General features: G+C 36.7%; 1 protein-coding gene across 1 annotated transcript; it reads right to left on the bottom strand.

Moving 5' to 3' along the window:
- Positions 1-4: 4 nt before the first annotated feature.
- On the bottom strand, positions 5-13,785 carry LOC306996433 (multidrug and toxin extrusion protein 1-like). Its single transcript, XM_079608906.1, has 17 exons — positions 13,270-13,785; positions 12,692-12,793; positions 12,511-12,579; positions 11,961-12,109; positions 11,798-11,840; positions 11,632-11,676; positions 11,442-11,539; positions 11,250-11,347; positions 8,451-8,564; positions 8,003-8,070; positions 7,792-7,900; positions 7,612-7,687; positions 7,373-7,442; positions 4,019-4,151; positions 3,804-3,898; positions 3,596-3,691; positions 5-3,105 (listed from the first exon to the last, which is right to left on the bottom strand). Exons 1-17 carry the CDS (start codon positions 13,408-13,410, stop codon positions 2,800-2,802), a joined length of 1,812 nt encoding a protein of 603 aa, XP_079465032.1. The 5' UTR covers positions 13,411-13,785; the 3' UTR covers positions 5-2,799.
- Between the last annotated feature and the right edge of the window lie 1,150 nt (positions 13,786-14,935).

The following is a 14,935-nucleotide window of genomic DNA, read 5'->3' as shown; positions in this document are numbered from 1 at the left end:
ACCACTTGCTTTCACATCTTTATCATCTCATGGATTTATGTTACAATGTAAAAAGTGCACATGTGTTGCAGAAAACACGAATGTGAACAATGGAAAGATGGAAAGTTCATGAAATAACATTCAAAGTCGAAATGCACCAAAATATACTTTGTGCATGCTGATGCAAAAAAGTATACACAAACATTGGTTGTCATTAAAATCAACATGTAAGGCGAGAGAGCGAGACAATAATTCCTTTCCTCCAGCTGCCTGTCACTCACATGGGATTGCAGCAATTAGCAAACAACAGTGATCCAATTAATTCTCGATGGACAAAATCAAGCCCCGCACTAAATGTTCCTCATTCGAAAAGTCATTTCACTTGTATATATGCCACAATGAAGAATCCACATTTCAGTTTTATGCTAACTATAATTGCTAAGACCATCCCACATTGCAACTATGATTTTCACATAGACTTTGTTCGATCAACACACTAGGATCAGGGGATGAGAATTTTTGTATTACATTTATTTTTCGACTTCAAGTGACCTGGGTCTAAATATAGCTGATGATGAAAAATACCCCCCTAAAACACTCGGAATTTAATGGGATAGTGATTTGTTGACCCAGTGTTCAGTTTTGCTGTATTTGTCGCCAATTTATTAGATTTCTCTAATCCATAAAATAAGCAAGCTTGACCAGAGTTTTTGTGGGGAGAATTTATTGAAGGTAGTAGTGTAGCAGTTCTTCAGCAGCGATGTTAGCATGTTAATCTTCAAAGAATCTAAACCCGGCTTCTAAGAATCTTAACTTCTCCCAAAGTTCTGTCTGCGGGACAGGACTTTATACCTGAAGATAAAAGGGCTACTAACAATAAATACTGTACTGTTAGGACTTCCCTCTGGAGATCCTGCAATCTACAATAAGTTCCTGAGGAATGTTGTTCCTTTGTTATTCTAACTTTATGAACCATTTGGTTCACACCTTTACAGACACAGTTTCAGTGAAATTGCATCTGAGGCTCTGTCACAATGTATCTGACTAAAGATCACTGAAATACACATCTTTCACCAGGGATTTAATTTTGATAAGCTGCTCTGAATCAAATGTGCAATTTTTGCAGCGGTTTTAAATAAGAAGCTAAAAATGTATTATAGATTATCTTTTTACAATAAACAATTCTAAATATGGGGTGTGTGCTAAAGACCGCCCACAACAGGGCATACAAATCATGTGCTTAACCAGCAAAATTACTATATATTAATCCTGATGGCCTATATGTGCATCAAACATTTAGCCTACATATAACAAGTTAGCAACAAACAATATGACAGCAAAGCTCTGGACATATCAGCATGGATATATTTAAATGTGTAGGCTTAGACAAGAGGCAGCCTTTGTATTTTGGATGGAGAAAAAGTAGATTAAAAAATATATATAAGCGGTGCATCCTGTTTATGTACAGCACACAAAGACACTTACATTTAAATGTACAAATCAAAATCAAAAACTTATCAGATAGTCATGTCAATAGAAGAAAGCTTAAAGAACAATCTTGCATTCATTGATAGCCTTAATAGAAAATGAAAAGACATGTCCATGTCCAACCATATATAATAGATGATAAGCAGATGGAGCTAGTAGCCTATTTGATGTGAATATTTACTGTAACCTTTAAAAACTCATATGTGAGCAATTTCACAAAAGGTTGCATGTTTTTTGTCTTACACCATGTCTACAGCAGACACAAGAAGCATCACAAGCAAATAGAAACCATTATATTCAGTGATTCGGTCTACACTGGATGCAGTGCGACACGACGAGTCACCGACAATAAACGGACGTTTTGTTTCTGATGCACATTACTCAACGTGGTTTTGCTACTTCAGACAATACAATATTGGAATGTTCGCTTTGACGTGTCCAGTGTAGACAACTTGTTAGGGGTCATTCACACACTAATCGTTATTGCGTTTAAAGCGTGAGACGCAATGCAGTGTAAAGTGCCATTCACAAAGAACACATTTTTGTATTCACTGTGCTGGGTTTCTATTGTTCTTCTATGCAAACTTGGACTAGGCAAACGTCGTTGACTGTAGTGCTCACATCTCACATCTTTTGCAGCGACTAGCGCATAACACAGTGTTTTTAAATATGCAGCGTTCTAAATATGGAAGCTTTTTTGCAGCTTGTGCATGACACGGCAAAAAATGTGGCGCTTAAGTTAAAATTAGACTTTTTATAAACACATCACTGTGCCGCGAGTAGCAGCTCATTTGCATTTAAAGGGACAGACACAAAAAAGATGCGTTTTTGCTCACCCTCAAAAAGTGACAATTTTAACATGCTATAGGCTATAAAAATATCTGTGTGGTATTTTGAGCTAAAACTTCACATACACACTCTGGGGACATCAAATACTTATTTTACATCTTGTGAAAGGGCATTATACCACCCCTTTAATAGTATAAAGCTGTCTGTATGTGACAGCGGCTTTGTAGAATATCTTCTATTTAGCTGTATTTCTCCAGCAGACGCCTGACTAGAAATGTCAACTGAAGAGATTATATGACTGTGTCACTGGGGAACAGACCTTTTTCCTGCTAAGCTGGTCGATTTTCTTACTATTTGGTCTAATGATGTGGACAAAGCAAATGCACTGAGGATAAAAAATATGATCATCTGTCTAGGTCACAATTTAGAGGCTGAGACCACAGTAAAAATGCGTCTATTTTTCTAATTCAATTCGATTTCTTTGTTGCCTCTCACAGCATACAGATATAAAATGTTCACAGTGAATCTACCTGAGGTCCTGGTTCAAACAATACTTGTTGAATAAATGGGAGTGGCTGTAGTAAAGTTTGAGACCAAAGTAAAATTTGCATCGGCACCAGAAGACACGTCAGGTAAAGGCACAATGAGATGGATGGCTATCCCTACAGCTAGGATGAGAAGAGCAGCGAGGGTGGTCAGACCCCTCCTGAGGATCAGCTGAGAGGTAGAGAGCAGAGCTGTGGGCTTCTCCTCCACGCGAGGCACGTTTGGCTCCTCATGTACCACAGTAGTACTGTTGAGCCCCTCGTCCTGATCGTGAGACCTCACAACCATGTATCCATTCCCATTCTGATACAGTGAGACACAATTTCACCATTATAAGAGTTTTAACTGTGCCATGGGAGCCACATTTTTTAAAAGGGTATCTTAAGGGGATAGTTCAACCAAAAATAATTTTACTCACCCTCATGTCATTCAAAACCGGTATGACTTTATAAAAATGGTTTCAGTGTTTTTTGTCAATACAATCAAAGTGAATGGGGTCCAATTATGTTTTGGACCCCATTGAAGTTCAAAAAACAGTTACATCTTTATTTGTGCTTCGCAGAAGAAAGAAAGTAATTGTTATCATTGGAACAACGTGAGGATGAGAAAATTAAAATTAAAATTTTTGGTGAACTATTCCTTTAAAAATACATGTACAAAATGTACTAATTTTATTAAATGCATTACTTTTGGCATGTTATTTTTGTAATTAATTGTGGTAAAATAATGCATACTTTTTATGAATAGTTTTTACTGATTATATAAAATGAAAACTATAAACACAACAGCATACCTCTGTATTCAGGACCACCTGGTAGAAGCTGTTGCGATTCGAACAAAACTCAGGGGTCACTGCTCCATTTGCACTCTTTCCTGTACGCTCAATTGCCTTGCAAAGAGAAAAAACCTCTTTCAGTCACAGAAGTCAACAACTATTCACATGATCATGAGCAGTATAATTAGAAGAAAGGTCCAGTTTTAATAGGTCTGAAAATGCCTACTTCTTTGGTAAGTTTCTTCCAGTCTAATTTGAAAATGGCCACAACAAAAAAAATTGCAAGCAAAAAGACCGCAATGAGGAGGCCCAGCCAAAAGCCTGAAAGAGAGGGAGAGAAATCATTGTATATATTAAAAGGTTCCCTGATCATTTGTGTAATTAAACATCAGCAATTGTGACAGGAGTCAATATAATGCATTTAGTTGTAACAAGGCGAACCAGCAACTTGTAACTTGGCCGTGAACATCAGAACAATGCTTGATGGGAGTCCAATGCAGTAGTAGCCAAAGAGGTTAGCAATAGCAGCAATCTTCTGCTGCCCTGTGCCAATGAGAATGCCCATGGCAACACCCTGAAATCAATGATGAAATGAAATAATGAAATAAAATACTTCAAAATATACCGCATTTGACTAGATATAACTATATAAAAATATGAATATAAATACACACAATTATGTGAATATTCATTCATATAAATAATACACATGATTATATATATATATATATATATATATATATATATATATATATATATTATCCCTTTCAGGTAAGTCCACTCGATGGCCATTTTGGTGCTATAATGGCCACCCTATATGCTTGATATTTTAAAGACCCCCTGTGGTGAAAATCAAGCTTTTAATGTTGTTTATATGTCTATGTGGTGTTTTTAATATAAACTGAACTGAACTGTGTAGAATCTCATATGGTCCAGCGCATTTAGATCGGCGTTTCGTTGATCGACTGATCGAGTCTGTTTTTCTAAGATGGCTTCTGCTTGTATACGTGAATTTGACTGTATGTATAAAATATCTTCTTATTAAACTGTCTGGACACTGTCAAAGTTCTCAATGCTTCGGTTTGAAGGTAGGGACCCTCATTATGCTGCCGTGTTAGTGTGGGGCTATTTTGAGCCTTGTTAGTGGTATTAACAAGCGATTTTTATTTGTCATTACTCTACGCCCCATATACTAGCGTTATACTAGCGTTATAGGCTAAACTGTTTTTAGAGATAAAACTATTTACATTCGATAATCATGAAAACAAATCTCAGATAACGGTTGACTAGGCAACAATGTGTAATTAGACCAAAGGTTCATTTTGCGCTGGAGTTCTCCTTTAAGACAAACCATGTGCAAACTCATAAGTCAACACCATTGCTGAGTATTTTCTCCTTAAAACTCCAGTGAACCAAAGACAGTCAACGTGCGCGGCGGGCTTTAGCATATCATTAACTGCTGTGAAGCAGGGGAGTCTCAAGAGAAGCCAGATTATCCCAGTAAACATTTCTGTTGGTATGAAAAATCGTGTAATTTTAGCAATATAGCGGGTGAATTATGTACCGGTATATGATGTATATTACGATGTTATGATGAATATGTGCCTTTCTCCACTGACGGTTCTATGATGTTCAAAGCGTTTCATGCTGATTGTTACAAGGCAGCTGTCTGACTCTGAGTTTGTGTAACGTTAGAAACACACATTATTAGCTTGACAACGTAAAGCAAAAAGCTAATCATATTAATTACCATTATGTGACATTGTAAAAAGCAATACAGCGTTTACTACAGTAACTTAAGTAAAGTTGACTGAGTCTATAGTATCCAGCTGCAGACCCGCAGCAGCACCAGTTTCAGAACCCCAGCGCCAGAACCGGAAGTAGGGGCGGAGCTTACGTTCTAACACCAGCGCCAGAACCGGAAGTGAGGTGCGGAGCTTACGTTCTAAACCGAGTAACGCGTTTTGGAGCGTAATTTGCTTAGACACGAAACGGTATACTTTTATTACACACGAAACGTCATACTTAATACGTATGTTATAATGATACATTAAGGTACAGAAACATTGGGCTTCACCATATTTTTAATATCGTGGTCCGTTGTATGCATTTATATTTACTATGGTTCTTTTTTTATAATAATTTTTACAATGTATTTACCTACATATTGTAAATACAGTTGTTATGATAACACATTTATTTCTATTTGTATATAGGACAGTTAAGCTGTCATTTGTAACTATACAAGAATATAGAAACTATTTAGCTATTTTAGTAAAATGTTCTTATTAAAGTGGTACTACTTACAAGCAGGAGTATGTTGTTTGTGCACCACAAATTGACACTTACCAATCAGGTATTTTCAAATAATTGTAAACTAGCATGAGAGAAAATGCCACAAACTATTGTAAAGTGACACATACCATTGTTAAAGTAATTATGAAAACTGTCACCAATCATTCAGAAGTGTGCTGGACCTTGACACTGGCTTTTCACAATGCAGAGTAGTGTACATCTGTAGATCCTATATTATAATGTGGATTCAGCAAGTCAAATATTTGAACAAAACATTCGGGAATCTCCAGAAGGAATATATATTAAATTAATTTGTAGTTATTGTAGACTAATCCTCAATGTTTAGTCAATGGTAGCTTATCAAATGTATACACCTTTTTCAGTAAGCAGAGACAGAAAAGAGACTCAACAAATATGTAAGTTAAAGTAATGAATATTTAGAATAAAAAAGGAAAAATTACATAAAAGCAGATCATCATTCATTCAGCGCTGTGTTGTGGTTGCGCTGTGTCACGTGACAAGCAGTGACGCGTCACCTTGGAAACCATAAAGTGACAGATTCGAAATAACGGTCGCCTTGAAAAACTCACGCTGGGGGGTCAATTAGAATATTTTAAACTTACGTGTGAAAGGGTTAACATTCTTCAAATTAGTGAAAATTATGTCATCGTTCACATGCTTGTCTCATTGTAAATAACTCCGCTCCTCACTTCCGGTTCTGGAGCTGGGGTTCTGGCGCTGGGGTTCTGAAACTGGTGGTGCTGCGGGTCTGCAGCTGGATATATCTCGACTGAGTGGATCTCTGAGCTGGTGAGTGTGAGTGGAGGCGGGGCTAATTTGCATATTATATTGAATATAATATACTCTATCAGCATATTGTAAATGAAAGAGTAGAGTTACATTCAAACTATTTTAAGGCATGAAGAATTTTTTTTCCACATGAAAAAACGTTTAAATATGTAATTTTGACAATCGAGGAGTTTTAAGGGATAAAATGATTGACTACAAGGGGGACTTTAAATCAGCAATATAATCTGACAACAATTATTATCATTAACTTTTTTTTTGTTTCTTCGAAGCAAAACACACTAACTAAACTAAACTAAAACAGAAAAAAATGTAACTTTTTTTTACCTTTGCATAAAGGGCAACATTCATAGTTCAAATTGAAGTACAAAAATATTTCTAAACCAAAATAGACTAAATCTAATAAATAAACGTTAATAAAAATATTAACTATATATTATACTATATACTACTAAACTATAATAGTATATCAATTATATTAAAATAACACTGCAACAATGGTATCAAATGTTGTACTTATTTAGCTTAAATCTTGCAAAAAAGTTTCTGGACACTGGCTTTTTGAAATAAAATGTATTGAGCCTATATTGATCGCTGAAATATCTCCCATTTATTTTTATACGGGTGGTCCGTCTCCCCCCCCTAAATACAGTTTCTGGGAAAATGAGGAATAAAAGTTTGTGCAGAACTCACCAATACTCCATTAAAGAACTGAAGAGGGCAGTAGATGTTAAGCAGCTGAGACACAAGCTCTGCTATAGTCCTAAACAAACATCACAATGGAAATTTGAAACACAGCTGTTGTTGACATTATTTCTGTTAAATCTTAATTTTTAATGTTTAGACAAGAGCGTTAACAGATTTGTTCAAGTGTACTTATGCCAACAAACATTTTGTTTAACATGCTTGAAATAATAAGGAAAGTGGCTTACTCATCCGAAGTGAATATGAAGCCAATGACTGTTTTTGTTGAGCCCAGGACTAAACCTTGAATGATTGCTATAACAGCTGGGGTACAAAATTAACATTTACAAGACATCAATTGGTGCTTCATATGACTAAGTGTCATGACAAGCTTAGGAATGATTGATATCAAATTAAATGAGTTTTACCTGAACTGATGAGAGAAACCTTGCAGGTGACGATGGCAGCAGCTGTTTCCCCAGCGCCAAGTGCGTTTCCCACGCGAACACACGCTGCTCCTTGCATTCCTAATGGGATCTGGAATATCAAGATGGAGAGGATAAAGACAGCACAATCGTGAAAAGGATAAAGGGGAATTTTATATGATAATATGAATATTCTCAGATTATCCAAACACACCATGTAGTTGATGTACGCCAGCATTATAACCACGTGTTGAGCAGCGAGGTCCACCTCACTCAGCATTCCTGATGGCATGAGGAGAGTCAGTGGGAATGGGATAATTCAGCGGAAAAGCAATAGTTAATATCAAACTGGTTAAATATACAAACATAAACATTTATTTTCTGTACTGTGAGTGTAATAATGTTATTTTTGCATCATTGAGATTTTTGTAATTTTGTGTGTTTTTGTAATTTTTATTATTTTTAAAATATTTAGGCCGATATGTCTTTATTACTGTTATTTCAGTTTTAGTTTTTTTATGTACATCTAGTTAAACTAAAAGTAAGAAATGTTGCCTTGATAACTTGCAGAAATAAATATTATTTCAGTTAAGTTTTATTGTATTTTAAGCAACTAATGTATTTTTATGGTTTTAGTTAACTATAAAAACCCTTGAATGTACCTGCCAGGAAGCCTCCAACCTCATAGATCCACCATTCAAAACAGGTCATCAGTGTGCTGGGGATGGCCAGCTTCATGTAGGAACCCCATTCCTGCAGCGCCTCAGAAGACCACCCTGTTGGAGGAAAACAGTAAGGCCCTGTTTACACCTGTATTTACGTTTTGGTGGATTGGATCACACTTAGATGAGGGACACACATTCCAGTTTACACCTGGTGTTTTAAGCCTCTCTTTTGTCCACTTTCAACCACTTCTGTCCTAATTTCTTCAAGGCGAGGGTTATATGGGTTTTTCAGATCTTTCGATCTAATGGACAAAATAAGCTCACGCAATTTACGGTAGCACTTTATTTTACAGTCCTGTTCCCCATGTATACATAGTATGTATGTATTATAGTAATTGCAATAACTGGGTAATAACTAGGTACTAATGCTACCCCTAAACCTAACCTTAACCCATCGTTACCTTATATTACCCTGTACTTTCTTACACTGTAAAATAAAGTGCAACCCAATTTACATACGAACACGCACAGAGACGACGACAAAACATGCGGTGACTTTCGTTTCTGCTCTGACAGCCACAACATCACGCCGAATGCTGTGAGTGCGTGTTAAAAACCAGGAATGGTGAGAGAACATTGTGCTTGGTACGCTTTATTGTCTTTAAGGCGAGACACTACTGGTGAATATGGTAAAAAATTTAACTGACAGATATCACCATGAAACTTTACCAGTTGATTACTCGCATGAATAGGAGAAAAAAATGTATTGCAAGTTTTCTGTAATGTTATGTTTAAATATGCTAATCAGGCTATATCTAATTAAATATGCTTTAGGTCCAAGTAAAATCCATGTATCACACTGATTAACATCCAAAACTCATTATTACTTCATCCATCACTAATCATAACATCCAAAACATGACAACACTTATAAATACAAATAGTATGAAATGTCAGAGCGTGTCACATGACGATTCTGAACGAATCACGTTGTCAGAAATTGGCATCAGCCAATGAGATCAGCATTTCGAGTTAAATCGCCCATTTTACTTCCATGATTGGTTGCTGATAAGCATGAAATGACCATATTTGGATCCGACAGCATTGTAAAGGAGAGAGGTAGCTTTCAAACGGTATATGTGATGACAGGGTGCAGACAGCGATCGCGGAGTAGTGGGATGATTTAGAACGCCAATTTTTGATGAATTTAGGCGAAATCTACACACGCAAACAGACAAAGTATGGTAAAATAAAGACCTAAATGTGTATTTTGGACTTTTTTTTTTAGCACAAGTCTGAAAGAAGATTAAGACAAATAGCCCAAAATCTCAAAATTTACCAGTGAAAAAAAAAAAACGATGTTTTTGCCTGCCGTGTCACACCTTAAACCAAACTTGGGTCTTCAGCCAACAGTTTAAATAACTATTTTCTCCAAGCTCTGAAAAAAGAAATTGCAAGTGTATACAACGGATCAATGAGTTCTGTACCTTCACGACCCACTAATCATGTCAGAGGAAAAGCACATGGAGACTAGCATTCAGAAGTAAATAGTCCTAAGTAGCAACAGTAACTTCTTAGTTGCAGAAGTAACAGTAATTTTTACAACAAGTAGCAGTAGCGTGAAATTTTTTTTTTTTAATGTCTCATATTTCGCATCGACTTCGAGCAAGCTAAAAGAACAAACGCGCTCTTCAAAATGCCGTTTAGGACGAACCAATTCACTAGAACAAATCTGAATTCATAATGCTTATGAAATTCACTACTAAAATAATTCTGGCTTTTTTAAGCATTATGACAGAGAGCATCGTTTAGGATGAGCCGATATACGAAATTGGATCATTACATGAGACTAGAGAGGGCCATTTAGGACAAACTGATTCACTATAATAATTCAGACTTCTTACACACATGACAGAGAGCACTGTTTAGGACGAACCGATCCCATTAAACTGAACAAGACTTACACTTCTCACTAAAATGAATCGGACTTCAAGAGAGGACAGTTCTCTCTCATATCCCCCATATCAGTGAATCAGTTCAGACTTGTCAGGCAAATGAACAGATAGCCTAAAAAAACTATTTGTGTCCACGGACTCGAGAATTATAGGTATTTTCATTGGAATGATTCTGCTGCTCATTGCTATGTTCTCTATACTCTATATACGAAGGATGTACCAATATGAAACTTTTGGATCTATTTTGACCAATAACCGATAATTATTGACCAACATATTGGCCGATAATATAATTTTTGAGAGCCTGAGTGCAAAAACAAAAGTCTCACCATTAAAAGCCATGTCCCAAGCACACAATTACAATGTTCTCATTATAAGTTTAAGTAGCCTGTAAGACTTGCGCTGTATATATTGCCCTCAACTGTATTTTCTTTTTTGATTCTAATCATATTTCAAGACATTCAAAACCATCATGGTGAACACTGTGCATCTGAAGTGTCTCAGCTGAAGAAAATAATCCAATATTTATCTGCTTTAATATATTGGACAACTTTTCTTATCGGGCAGATAATGATAACCTTAAAAAATAAACATATATTGGCCGATTTTTAGAACGATATGGTGGCCGATATATCGTGCGTCTCTATATATGCTCTTGATTCATGACATAGTCTGTTTATTGTTTTGTGTAAATGTATCAAGTTTGAAGCTGATTGAGACTGTGAATTTGTTTATTCAAAAACAAACAAATTTTGTTTTAAATGTTTTATTTTAAATATGAGTTGGTAGTTTGGCAAACTTAAGTGTTAAAGTAACTTCCCCAATGTTGATAGACACTCACCTCCCCAAGTTTTCTCATGGAGCTTCTGCCAGCGAATGAAACAAAACAGGGCAAAACAATTAAAGACCTGACCAAAGGTGTTTGCAGCAGCAGACCCACTGAAAGTGCACAGAAAACAAATCTTATTATCAAAATACTGAAAAACACATGAAAAAAATATATATATGGAAAACATAACCTATTTATACTCACTAAACTCCAAAATCCCACCAGTACAGCAGAAAGTAGTTCACTATCACATTGGCAACATTGGCAACTGCAGATGCATACATCTGAGGCTTGATCACTCCCTATACAGTGGGTCATGAGTATTACAACAACAGCATACAAGAACTTAATGCAGTTATTAAGTTGTATATTTCCTTAAAATATCATTATGTACCTGGTTCTGAAGGTATGACAGTTGCAGCTGATACAGAAACATGGCCTGTAATATAGATACATGACAGACTCAACGCGAGGATGAACAGCAATATACAAAGAATTATTGGATTTGAGTTTAACTGCACTTCAACAGCAATCCACAATCATCCATTAGTGGACCTTACCGGAATTGCTGGCAAATATGCAACCACATAGAGCTGTGCAATCCTGAGAGAGAGATAGAAAGTGTTAGTTTTCAGTCTGACACCACAGACTGGTTTGTAGTATTCAACAGTCAATGTCAATACTAATATGTTCAGTCAGTGTGTGTTGAAGAGTGGCACTTACCTGGCCACCTCAGGGTCCTGTCCCAGATAGAGAAGGAGGGGCTGGGTGTTCACAAGCAGAGCCCAACAGGGCAAACTGAAGAGCGTCAGAATTACAATGCCTCTCTGCAGTATTATACCCACACGGAGAAGGTTCTTACTCCCAAATGTCTGAGGGCAAGATGTTAGAGATGCTATCAGTTATTTTACTATACATGCGAGAATGGTCTGAGGGATATCAACCTAAAAAAACTGCATTCAACTAAATGTCATGAAAGAATCTTTATCTATCCCATAAAACCTGTTAATGTGAGTTGCCAGCTATTTATGACCATTCATGGCCATATTTTTATATGGAATGCAAGACATCATACAATTGTATGCTTGCAATAACAACCAAGAATCAACTCTTCCAGGATTAATTTGTATTCAAATGCCTCTGAAGTATTTCAGAGGCTTTACAAATAAAATATATTAAACATTAAGTGAATCTTAGTTGGCCTTTCATTGTCCAGGCTTTTGGTTTATTATTTTATAACACAGTTGGAGTGCTATTTGTATGGAAAACACACCTGTGATACCAAAGTGTCGCATGCCAAAGCAAGTCCAAACCCCGTCGCTGCAGCTGTTACATTGATAGTCTGAAAAATAATTGTGTGGGCTTGTGAATCATTGCTCTATAATATGCACATCTCAATAATGCGGTACATAACACATATTTGCCGGCAGAAGTTTTGATTCAAGCAGACGTACAGCTGAGGCCATGGCGTAGCCCGCTAGCACAGTGTTCCCCAGACGTCCACAGAACATTGTCACCACAAAGAAAAGGAGGAAATTCAGGAACCGGCACACAAGCTAAGAATACAAACAAAGAAATATTTAGCACAAAATGGAGATGAAAGTCCTGGACTCACATGGACTGCGGTTATTAAAGTCCACAGTCACATGGACGAAAAACAAAGCACCTATTTATCTGGAGATTCATGAGAATTTTTACAAATGATTTTTTAACAGATCTGGTCTGGAAATATAGCATAAAATCTGCTTAAAACATAATTTCCAAGACCATTTTTTTGGGCTTATTTTTACACAGCGTTTATTTTATACAGGATGCAAGATTTAACAATTGAAAATCAACTCATCCAGGATTCATTTGTACTCAAATAGACATGCATGAAGACATGATACAAAATGTACCCAAAACAGATCATGGTCTATTCAGGAATGGATCATTTCTATGTAAGCCACTGCATTTCTCTGCCAGCTCTCTCACTATTCAAACAGAACAAGCATAGCACATTATCATGATGTGTGTGTGACAGAATCCTCACCAGGGGTCCAGTCATGCGCAGGATGTGGTAGAGCTCTTCTCTGTATACCAGAGGGATGCAACGCCTTACAAAACCACAGCAAAACAGCTTGGCACTGGGCTCCATAGACAAAGTGTCAGCTCTGGGACTCGAGACGTCCATGATCTTCTCAGTTGTGATCCTCGAAGCCACTGTACGGGGCCTGACTGTTAGTTCACAGACTGTTAGGGGCCCTTACAGCTGTTCATTCTTCAGGTCCACATTCACAACCTTTGAAGGCTTACAGATTAACTGAGGTGAAGACAATGAGACGCTTTGATTTAATCCACAGGATGGGAGGAGAATGTTTGCAGTCCTGGCAAAGAGTTGCATTGTTTTGCAAGATCAATCGGTTATTTTTTTTAAATCCAATTACAAGTTGATTAACAGCTGTATTTACAACACATTAAAGTAATCAGCATAATAATATTGAATATATATCCAGTGCTGCTTTGAATACCCTTGGTGCACTTCCAGTAACTGTGTAACAGCAGAAGACTACCAGCTCTACGTAACACATGGCACAATTATACAGTCCAGGCTCTAGCTCTACCGCAACAAAGAAGTTACAACGCTCTTTTCTGGAAAGCGTAACGTATTACTTATTGTTACTTAACTTACTGTATCACAGCTTGGTGGAACATTTACTAGAGTAGTGCACTCTGGAGTATATGAAAACTGCACACAGGACTCTTTGACAGGATGCCCATATCCCTAAATGAAAGAAACGGATGACCTAAATAGTTGTTTGAGGCTTGCAAAAAAAAGTTGTTACGGCAATATATATGCCTTTTCAGTATCAAACATTGAAATATTTTACTTTCTTTTTTTATTATGATAACATACCATGTCACAAATCATCTCAAACTGGTTTCTTGAACTTGCCATTAAGTTCACTAAACTCAAATGGCCTCCACAGTCACCAGATCTCAATCCAATAGAGCACCGTTGGGATGTGGTGAAACTGGAGATTCACATCATGGATGTGAAGCTGACAAATCTGAAGCAACTGTGTGATGCTATCATGTCAATAGGGACCAAAATCTCTGAGGAATGTTTCCAGCACCTTGTTCCATCTATTCCATAAAGAATTAAGGCAGCTTTGAAGGCAAAAGGGGGTCCAACCCGGAACTAATAAAGTGTGTGTGCGTGTGTGTGTGTGTGTGGACAAAATGACCCCACAAAGTTGGCAATATTCAAAATACTTGTGGGGACATTTGTTTTATCCCCATGAGGAAAACAGCTTATAAATCATACTAAGCATGTAATCATACTGTTTTTTGAAAATGTAAAAATGTGTTTTGTAAAAAAAAAAGGTTTGTGTGATGGGTAGGGTTAGTGTAAGAGGATAGAATATACAGTTTGTACAGTATAAAAATCATTATGTCAATGGAAAGTCCCCATAAAACATGAAAACACAACATTTGTGTGTGAACTTTGCATAAAACTTTGATATTGTTTAATATGCCTTGTGCATGCCATACACATTTTTGCATACTAGCTCTCTCTTTTTTTCTTTTTTCACATCCCCCTCCATTAACCCATATAAAATGATTCATTCAGCTGCTCTTTCAGTTTTCAAATTAGAACCACAAATATGACTTTAACATTTTAAAACCCCAGAATTGTTTATCATTACAACTTGCCT

This window comes from Phoxinus phoxinus, assembly GCF_949152265.1.
Source record: "Phoxinus phoxinus genome assembly, chromosome: 4".
NCBI lineage: Eukaryota > Metazoa > Chordata > Actinopteri > Cypriniformes > Leuciscidae > Phoxinus > Phoxinus phoxinus.
This window is presented reverse-complemented; position numbering and strand designations above follow the sequence as displayed.